Source organism: Salpingoeca rosetta (genome assembly GCF_000188695.1).
Source record: "Salpingoeca rosetta unplaced genomic scaffold supercont1.32, whole genome shotgun sequence".
Taxonomy (NCBI): Eukaryota; class Choanoflagellata; order Craspedida; family Salpingoecidae; genus Salpingoeca; species Salpingoeca rosetta.
Genome location: NW_004754902.1, coordinates 679,788 through 689,787, shown reverse-complemented (window position 1 = coordinate 689,787; position 10,000 = coordinate 679,788). Strand labels below are relative to the sequence as shown.

The window sequence follows — 10,000 nt, the reverse complement described above, 5'->3', positions numbered from 1 at the left end:
GCATGTGCTACACATTTATGACCGCCCTCCAGTCTGCACTCACGCATCCCACAACCCTCACGCCCAATCCCACATTGCCCTCCCCCCCCCCCGCTCTTGCAGCGCGCCACTGGTGCCCCCGGCGCGAGCGAGTGGAGTGAGCCTGCCTCCATCGCCATCCCATGGGTGGGTGCGCAAATATGCGCTGTCGTGCGTGTACATGTTTTGTGTGTATGTGTGCAAGTGTGCATGTGCGCATGTGTGCAAGTGTGCATGTGCGCATGTGTGCATTTATGCATGTGTGCATGTGTGTGTGCCCCTGCATCTGTGTATCAGGGTTTAAGCGTGACCTCAACTGTCTCATGATGATTTTGGGCGTCTTTCACGCTCCTATATGCATTCACGTACATACACACCTTACCCATCCTGTTTTCACGTCCCTGCCGTGCGTGTTACATCTGCCCCTCGCATCGCCACTGCTTCCGTCAGGCGGTTGCGCCCGTGCCTGCCTCGTCGTCATCGTCGTCCTCAACACCAACGGGCGTCATCATTGGCGCCGTCCTGGCCACAGTCGCCATCACCGCCATCATCGTCATCGTTGCCGGTCGGTTCATGCGCTCCTGTGTGTGTGTGTGTGTGTGTGTGTGTGTGTGTGTGTGTGTGTGTGTGTGTGTGTGTGTGTGTGTGTGTGTGTGTGTGTGTGTGTGTGTGTGTGTGTACATGTGTGTGTGTGCGCGTATTTATGTGCAATTTCTGCGCGCATTCATGGAGTCACCTGTATATTCGTTTACGCTGTTTTGCACTCGATTTTCTTGTGTGACGCCCATGATACGCGCCACCTTACACCTCCCACCACCACCACCACCATCACCATCACCATCACACCATCATGATACAACGCCACCCCGCCCCCGCCCCCATCTCACTCCCCTCTATGTGCAGTGTACACGCTGCTGCGCCGGCGCCGCGCATCCGCCATGTTCGCGTCTGCGTTTGCGTTTGAGTTTCCACTGGCGGACAAGTGGGAGGTGTCACGATCGAATGTGACACTCGGCGATGAGATTGGGCGGGGCGCGTTTGGCACCGTGTACAAGGGGGAGGGGCGACATCTCACGCCGCAGCAGGGGGACGCGCCTATCGAGTAAGCCGCAGCGTGGAGCTGGATTTTGTCGTGTTGCAACTCGTGTTCACCTCCATCACGAACACACACGCGAGCATGCACTGACTGACTGACTGTCTGTCTGTCTGGCTGACTTCCTCACTCACACACACACACACACACACACACACACACACACACACACACACACACACACACACACACACACACACACACACACACACACCTTCACCACCCCTGCCACCGCCGCTGCGCAGCGTCGCCGTGAAGGTTTGCCGGCGGGACGTGAGCGGGACGGAGGAACTGTCGACGTTTCTCCGTGAAATGGAACTCATGAAGAAGTTCACAACCCCGCCCCATCCAAACGTACGTGTATCTGTTGTCTTTGTGTTGCTAACACACACGCACACACATACACAATACGAACACGCTCACACGCGCACGCAAACACACATCCACCCACACTTACACCATCTCGCTTTCTCTTCCCCATTCCCCCCCCCCCATCCACCCCATTCGTGTCGACGGCAGGTGATCCGGCTGCTCGGCGTGGTGTCTCAGTCGTTCCCGCTGCTGATTGTGACGGAATTTGTTGAATACGGCGACCTGAAGCAGTTTCTCGTGCAGTGCAGACCAAGCGGCTCCAACCAGTACGCTGCTCTCTCTCTGTCTCTCTCTCTCTGTCTCTCTCTCTGTCTCTCTCTCTCTCTATCTCTCTGTCTCTCTCTGTCTCTCTGTCTCTCTGTCTCTCTCTCTGTCTCTCTATCTCTCTCTCTTGCACTTGTTGCTGATGCGTGCTTGGTGGCACAGTCAGCACACACCACCACAATGACAGTCGCACACACAGACACGTATCCACACACACACACACACACTCTCTCTCTCTCTCTCACATACACGCACCTCCCCGCCCCCACTCACACGTGCACATACACACACCTTGTCTCGCCCTTTCCCCATTCCCTCACCACTGCTGTTGCTCTTCCATCACCAGGACGAAGCACGTGCTGTACAAGAAGGACCTGCTGAGGATGAGTGCTGACATCGCTGCTGGCATGAGCCACCTCGCCAGCAAACATTTTGTGCACCGTGACCTGAGTGCGCGCAACTGCCTCGTGTCCAAGGACCTGGTGGTGCGAATTGCCGACTTTGGCCTCTCCAAGAACGTGGAGCTCACCAACGGATACTGTGCGTTGAAGTCGCGGGAGGGGCAGAGGCTAGGGGAAAGAATATAGAGAGGGGAAGAGGAGAGAAGTGGTGGAAGGGAAGCGCAGGGCAGCGCAGGCAGATGATAGGGGGTGTCGGTGATGGTTGCGTGGAATGGTTCCTATGATGGACACATGCCCTGCACTCGTGCGTACCATGTCATGCGTGATAGCACCGTACTCCTGCAATCACCTTCCAATCAACATCACCTGGCCCATGCTCACACCACCCACGAACTCACAACCACTGCCCCACCTTGGTTTACTCGTGTCACACCACTCACCTTTCCCGCCTACCTCCCTATCACCATCACCATCACCATCACCCAACTCCAACCCGCCCCCCTCTCAATCACCATCACCGCATCTGCCATGTTGTCGCTGCATGTTAGACCGCAATGAGAATGAGGCGTCCCTGCCCGTGCGCTGGCTCGCACCGGAGTGTCTGCTCGATGGCATGTTTTCCACCGACGGCGATGTGTGGGCATACGGCATCACCCTGTGGGAGGTGTGGACTCTGGGCAACCTCCCATACCCGGGCCTGTCCAACTCGGAGGTTGCCAACAAGGTGATTCGCGGGTACAGGCTTAGCCAGCCGCCCGGGTGCCCCGATGGCGTGTATGCGCTCATGAAGAAGTGTTGGTCCGACGCGCGGCCCACGTTTGGTGCGCTGGCGAAAGCGACGCGGGACCTGGTGGACTGCATCACCGCGCACCCCGATCACGCCGCCCTCCGCTCGTCCTCCGCCAGTCGCCGCTCCCCTTCTCCGCTCGTTCGCCTCGACTCGGCACTGACACCAGCGGTGGCAGCGACCAGCGCCACAACACAACCCGCGACGGGGCCAACAGCCTTGTCCAGTGCAGCGTCTGCATCGTCGGCGACGCTGGCGGCCGGGACGACGGCGGTGGCTGCGGCGCTCATGTCCACATCAGAGCTTGGTGCTCGTCCGGGCACCGTCACGGGCACGGCGCGTCTTGCTGTGCCTGTCCCCGCTGTTCGGCAGTTGAAGCAGGGCCAGCGGCGGCGTCGCTCGCGTGCCATATCCGCACCAGAACGCATGACCGCGGAGACGCGCCTGGACGCTACGGCCAGGCTCCTTGGCAGCAGCAGCAGTGGCGTTGGTGGTGGCGTGCTTGCAGGCAGCCCGCGCGCCATGAGGCAGTCGAGGCAAGGGGGCGTGCCCGAGAACTCATCGCCGACAGCGACGACAACAACGAACACGAGTGCAGCGTCGAGCATGGCCGACTTGATGGGCGATGGAACACCCACGAACACGACGCCGCTTCCAAACCAAATCATCTCTGATGGCGATGGCTGTGATTTGTTCGACGCTGATGATGGCCATGGTTGCTACCATTGTGTTGTTCACGATGACGACGACGACGACGACGACGATGATGATGATGATGGTGGTGGTGGTGGTGGTGGTTGCGGTGAAATAATCATCCGGGCGCCCAGCACAGACATCTCGACCGTGTCGCCGTCGCCGTCACAGGGCCGGTTTGCAGGGTACACGCGCCTATCGCGCCACCAGTCGACCAGTGCTGACGGCAGGAAGGTTGTCTCGTTTGTGGAGAGCCAACCGCCGTTCCACGCCACTCCGCCACCATCATCCCTGTCCCTGGCACGTGGGATGGCAGGCGTACGTCCCAGCAGCAGCAGCGGTGTTCGAGGAGAAGGAGAAGCCATGACGCCACACCACCACCATCACCGCATGCGTCCCCGCCACCACACGGGCCCTCCCTCCGTTTCGCCAGCGACACATCATGGCAGCCAAGGAGCAAGTGCAGCAACAACAACAACAACAACAACAACTACAACTACAACTACAACAACAACTACAACAACAACAACAACAACAACAACAACAACAACAACAACAACAACAACAACAGTACATGTCGCTTACACCCGCGAGTCGTCGTGGCCGTGGTCGTGGTCGCAGTCGTGGGCGTGGCCACTCCGACAGCACCAACGGCCGTGGTGATGGCGGTGACGTTGGTGTGGCTGACCAGCGGGTGCATGTTGGCAGCCGCGCACACAGCCGCGTGGTGCCCCTTCAGTCAGAGTCGTTCACAAGCCATGCTTCGAGTACGACAAGCGATGGTGTTGCTGTTGGTGTTGGCACTACGGCACTTGCACGCATTCACGGTGCTCCACAGCACAGTGAAGCGTTGACTCTGGCTGTTGATCACATGCCTGTCGTCGGGGTGACTGGCGACGCGGCTAATGATAGTGGCGACGGTGCTGATGGTGGTGGTGGAGACGATGATTCTTCGCCGTTAATATTGGAGGAAGTGCGTGGTAGGCGGCGGTCGAGCGATCTCTTGGGCGCGTTTCGCTTCTGACCATCCTGCGGCTTTGATGGATGAGCGAGAACCACGTGGTCTCAGGCGAGTTACATGTGACGACAGCCACGGACCGCGAGAGTGGCTGCTGGTCGGGTATTGGTGTTTGGTGTGATGGGAATGCTATGTTGCTGCTTTGCATCGCAAGCTTGAGCGGCTGCTGTTCCGGGGTGTAGCTTGTGTCGTGTTGTGTGTGTATGTGTGTGAGTGCCAATGTTAAAAGCTTTTTCACGTTGCTGTCAGTTGTGTATTCCCCACAATGTCATGTCACAATGCTGCCAATGACTGTTGCTGCTTTAATCAACCTTAACAGCACCGCGTGGCTGGGTGTGGTAATTGACCATAAACACAAACAAACTCAAGCCCATTGGTTGGTCAGCAATGAGCACCCGACAGCTCCCAAACAAAACATTGCTAAGATCACGCACGCGTAAACAAGGTAACACACACACACACACATCGTCCCTCAAACCCATCGCTACGTTAACATGGTGTCATCATCACTGTCATCGTCATGACCATCGTGAACATTGGTGGTGTCATCATTTTCCTCAAACACGCTGCCATCGCCAGCACTGCTGTGTGTGTGTGTGTGTGCGCGCGCGAGTGTGTGTGTGTGTGTGCGCGCGCGAGTGTGTGTGTGTGTGTGCGCGAGTGTGTGTGTGTGTGCGAGTGTGTGCGTGCGTGCGTGCGTGTGTGTGCGAGTGAGTGAGTGAGTGTGTGTTTGTGTGGGTGTGTGTTTGTGTGAGTTTGTGTGAGTTTGTGTGAGTTTGTGTGGGTGTGTGTATGTGAGTGAATGTATGCCCATTCGCACAAACTGACGCATTCGCATGTTGAAAGTAATAGTTGCAGCTGAAGCATAGCACGAGCACAATACATCTGTACATCTGCACATCAGCAAACCCTGTCTCTTCTTTTTGCGACTCACTCGTCCGCCATTGGCCCCTCCCAGACGGGGTTGTTGATGGTGAGCGATTGTCTGTTGCGGTGCTCATGCACGTCCACATCATCGTCATCCGTCTCCAAGTATTCCGCCGCCGCCATGCGTGCATATCCACGCGTGGACCGTCGTGGGCAGAACGACCCATCAGCGCGCTTCGACACTGCAAACCACGTGTCGCAAGCAACGGAGTTGTTCGTGGTTGGTGGATGGAGGTGAAGACAGCTGGTATCAGCTGGCTGGTGCACGAGCATCACCACAGCACACACTTATATGCGCATGCACACACACGCACGTGTACGCACGCACACGCACGCACACACACACACATCTCAACGCACACACGCACATGTACACACATCTCAACACACACACAATGCACACGTGCACTGGACTCACAGTATGCGATGATAGCGAGAACGACGATGATGGTTCCGATAATCACGGCGGCCATCACGCCTCCGCGCTGTGCTCTGCTGAGGGCGTGGTGAGCATGTGCAGGCGTCTCTGTCGGCTCAGCCCCACTCGTCACCGGGCCTGTCGCTGTCGCGGATGTAGGTGGTGCTGATGCGGTCGAATGCAAGTGGTGCGTGGTCGATGTGGTCGATGTGGTGGTGGTTGAGAAGTCACCTGCTGTTGTTGTTGGTGTGGTTTCAATGCTCGGGACGAAAGATGATGTAGTTGATCGTGTCGATCGCATGTTGCTGCTGCTGCTTGAAGTAGCCGTGGTGGTGGTGGCGGTCGTCGTCGTCGTTTGGTGTTGAGTGGTCGTTGCCGCAGCCATTTCACACTTGTTCGTCGTTGGGTTTCGTCTCGTTCCCTGCAGGCACACATCGCCCTCTGTGACGCTTTGAATCGCCAGTGTCTCCGCCCCAAACGAGAGCGTTCGCAACTCCGACAGCCTGCGGGAATGTGTGTGTGTGTGTGTGTGTGTGTGTGTGTGTGCGTGTGTGTGCGTGTGTGTGCGTGTGTGTGTGTGTGTATGTGTGTGAAGGGGTGCGCGGCAGGAGACGAGTTGCGACAACAACAGCACACACATACACATGTACACAACGCACAAGCGCGTGCAGAACACACACAAGCTACTCGCACACACACACACACACACAGTAAACGACTGACTTGTTGACGATGAGCGTGGAGGAAGGGAGATCTGCTGATTGCAACGTGACATGAACCGAAACACCAGCACCGCGTGCTTGCACAATGTACACGCTCGACACGTCGTCATTCGAAACGCCAACGCCACGCAATGCGGTGGACACACGGTCCAGCACATCCAATGTGAAGTCTTCGCCACTGCTCAACAGTGTTGAAATGTGCCTGTCCGAATACTCCCCCGCGCCGATTCTGCATACGCGCGCACGTGTGTGTGTGTGTGTATGTGTGTGTGTGTGTGTTTGTGTGTTGTGAATGTGTTTGGAGGGTTAGATCCGGTGAGAGGAGAGACTGCAGTCGTGATGCAATACGAGAGCACAAAACAAAGCAGCAAACACACAAACTCTCACACGCATACAAAAACACACGCATACATGGCCCCAATGACGTACACGAACGAGAGTGTTTCCAGGGCTGCACCGCCCGTGAAACGCTGGTTTGTGTTGACGGCTCCGAATGTGTTTGGGAGCGGGCGTGATGCCCACGAAAAGTCGTGGTACGACGACCCAACGCCACTGCTCGCAATTGGTGGGGGAGAAGTTGTTGGAGATATTTGGTGCTCGTTTGTCAGGGTTACGTGGGGGATGGGGTGACACACAACATACAAAGTACGCACGCATGCACACATACACACACACAAAAAAGCTACGCACACACGCACACACTCGCACACTCGCACACTCACACACTCACACACTCACACACTCACACACTCACACACTCACACACTCACACACTCACACACTCACACACTCACACACTCACACACTCACACACTCAAACATGGATGGCGGCAGACGATCACTTGGCATTCACGTGCTTCGTGCACGAGTGGACGTACGTGAGCTGAAGCGAGTAACCGCGCGGTGTGCCGCTCCTCTCCTGAACGCCAATGTCTTCACTCTTCATCCCCTTTGCGGGGCCCTCGCTCGCAACGAAGCTGCCCTCGTAGCTCAGGAACTGCAGAACCTACTCACGCGCGAGGGCGTGTGTGAGAATGCGTGTGCACAAAAGTGTGACGGTGAGCATGTGTGCGTCATATCATGTAGCGTGCATGCATGTGTGTGTGTGTTATGTACTCTGCGCGCGTGTGTGTGTGTGTGTGTGTTATGTAAGCTGTGTGTGTGTGTGTTATGTAAGCTGTGTGCGTGTGTGTGTGTGTGTGTGTGTGCGTGTGTGTATGCGTGCGTGTGTGTATGTATGTATGTATGTGTGTGCGTGTAATGCGGTTGACATCCTGCAAGACTGCGTCATCATTGCTGTGTCATCCTCACCTGATTGGTGTCGTCGATAAGCGCAAAGCCGTCGGCGTAGCTCCCGCCATTCTGCAACGTGTCTGCAATTACACGTCACCACGCATATATTCATGAGTATATCACCTGTGCACACACACACATATACTCACATACTCACATACTCACGAACACGTCGACATGAACGGCGTGGAGGGAGTGCTGTGTGTCACGTACTCGAGGGAAAGGAGACCTTCACCACGCCCATGCCGCCCTGCATCTCAGGAATCACAGCCTTTCCCACCATGACACTGCAAGCATCGCGTTATCCAGCGCAACGGGCACGCGTGAGAACAACAGCAGGCAGTGGCCATGTACGCCACTCTTGTGCATGTGTTTCATGACAAGTGCAATCAAAGAGCAAAGAGGACACAAAAGCACACCAATGCAAACGGAGAACACCAACCTCCACACCACCACATCACGCAAAATCGCGCGCACACATGCATACATGCAGACACAAGTAGGCAGCACTAACTTCTTGACGTGCACGGCTCCACTTGAGGTTCCGCTGTAGACGGCAACAGTCCATCCGGCAAGCGAGAGACCTGCTGGTCCCGCAATCTCAATTGCTTCGCCCGCGTCCTCACCAGCGTTGTCGTAGTGCAGCTCATTCACAAACACAGACTGACAATCGGCGAGAGGGGTGCGTGGTGGGCACATGTGGTGGGATTGAGGTGATGCATGCAAACATGGTGGCATGCATCGACACACACATGCACATGCACACACATGCACAAATGTGAACACACATACACAAACGGACACACACATGCACACGTACACACACACACACACACATGCACAAACGCACCACGCGCTTTGGTGGCTCCTTGCAGTGCTCGCCTGTGAACCCGTCGGTGCACGTGCACGCGCCCGTGACATGATGACACGTGCCATGGCCGTTGCAGTCGCATTTTTCATCACAGTCCTCACCGAACGTCCCAGGGGCACACGGGTCGGCGCACTTGGATTGCGAGGTGTAGCCGGGTGGGCAGTCACACTCGCCCGTGATTGCATCACAGACAGCATCGCGCTTGCACCCGCAGTGCTGCTGGCAGTTCTTGCCGTACATGCCACGAGCACACTCTTCAACACAGTAGGGCAGGGACCAGCCTGTTCGCATCACGATGTCAAAAGTCGTACGGGCATTTCAGGAGGGTGCGGTGGTGGCTGTGAGGTTGGGATGGACGAGTGCTGAATGACCACATGACAAGTAAGGAGACACAGACAGGCACACAGAACGCTGGAAAGGGGAGGAATAAGGTGCTTGGGTGTGTGTTATGTGTCGTGTGCGTTGTGCGTATGTATAACTCTGTGTATGTATGTATGTATGAAAATGTGTGTGTGAGAAATGCATATGATGCGCGTACCTGCTGCGCATTTGCATTGGGTGTCGCTTTCTGTGCACTTCCAGTCTGGATCTGCATTAATGCAAAGACTGCACGAGAATTTGCCGCCGCTGCTGTCAGGCGTGTTGCAGTCAGGACCCGTCCACCCGGGAGCACAGCTGCAGGCGCATGGGAATGGGAACGTGAGCGTGAGAGAGAAAGAGGGTGTGTGTGTGTGTGTGTGTGTGTGTGTGTGTGTGTGTGTGTGTGTGTGTGTGTGTGTGTGTGTGTGTGTGTGTGTGTGTGTGTGTGTGTGTGTGTGTGTGTGTGTGTGTGTGTGTGTGTTGTGTGCTTGTGTGTGCAAGAGCAAGAGCTCATTATGCGCAGGAGCTCCAACTTGCTTCCACCTTCCCATTCCTCTCCCAACGCACACACACACACACACACACAGGTCCCATCCGCCTCTCTCCACGGCACTCGTTCGTACATGCATTCGCCTGTGACAGGGTTGCAGTCTGCTCCGTGCTTGCAAGCACACGTTCCAAGACAATTGCGGCCATATGTTCCCTCTGCACACGTGCGCTCACACCTGTGCCCTTCAAACCCGGGTGGGCACGTGCATTCGAA

At 56.3% G+C, this 10,000-nt stretch overlaps 2 protein-coding genes across 2 annotated transcripts in view; one reads left to right on the top strand and one right to left on the bottom strand.

The window, feature by feature from the left end:
- The window catches only part of PTSG_10109 (TK protein kinase), an 8,387-nt gene extending 3,375 nt beyond the window's left edge, over positions 1 to 5,012 (top strand). Inside the window, exons 10-17 of the mRNA XM_004988963.1 lie at positions 103 to 165; positions 469 to 583; positions 922 to 1,120; positions 1,357 to 1,465; positions 1,631 to 1,749; positions 2,094 to 2,287; positions 2,697 to 3,946; positions 4,062 to 5,012. Coding sequence (XP_004989020.1) covers positions 103 to 165; positions 469 to 583; positions 922 to 1,120; positions 1,357 to 1,465; positions 1,631 to 1,749; positions 2,094 to 2,287; positions 2,697 to 3,946; positions 4,062 to 4,652 — 2,640 coding nt within the window. The 3' untranslated portion in view covers positions 4,653 to 5,012. The remainder of the gene's footprint in view (positions 1 to 102; positions 166 to 468; positions 584 to 921; positions 1,121 to 1,356; positions 1,466 to 1,630; positions 1,750 to 2,093; positions 2,288 to 2,696; positions 3,947 to 4,061) is intronic.
- Positions 4,889 to 10,000, bottom strand: part of PTSG_10108 (Megf11) — a 28,747-nt gene continuing 23,635 nt past the window's right edge. The window contains exons 48-59 of the mRNA XM_004988962.1: positions 9,861 to 10,000; positions 9,416 to 9,552; positions 8,857 to 9,158; positions 8,521 to 8,669; positions 8,220 to 8,293; positions 8,025 to 8,086; positions 7,592 to 7,719; positions 7,143 to 7,265; positions 6,715 to 6,942; positions 5,992 to 6,494; positions 5,581 to 5,755; positions 4,889 to 5,230 (exon numbers count right to left, since the gene is read on the bottom strand). The exon at positions 9,861 to 10,000 is cut by the window's right edge and continues 166 nt beyond it. Coding sequence (XP_004989019.1) covers positions 5,131 to 5,230; positions 5,581 to 5,755; positions 5,992 to 6,494; positions 6,715 to 6,942; positions 7,143 to 7,265; positions 7,592 to 7,719; positions 8,025 to 8,086; positions 8,220 to 8,293; positions 8,521 to 8,669; positions 8,857 to 9,158; positions 9,416 to 9,552; positions 9,861 to 10,000 — 2,121 coding nt within the window. The 3' untranslated portion in view covers positions 4,889 to 5,130. The remainder of the gene's footprint in view (positions 5,231 to 5,580; positions 5,756 to 5,991; positions 6,495 to 6,714; positions 6,943 to 7,142; positions 7,266 to 7,591; positions 7,720 to 8,024; positions 8,087 to 8,219; positions 8,294 to 8,520; positions 8,670 to 8,856; positions 9,159 to 9,415; positions 9,553 to 9,860) is intronic.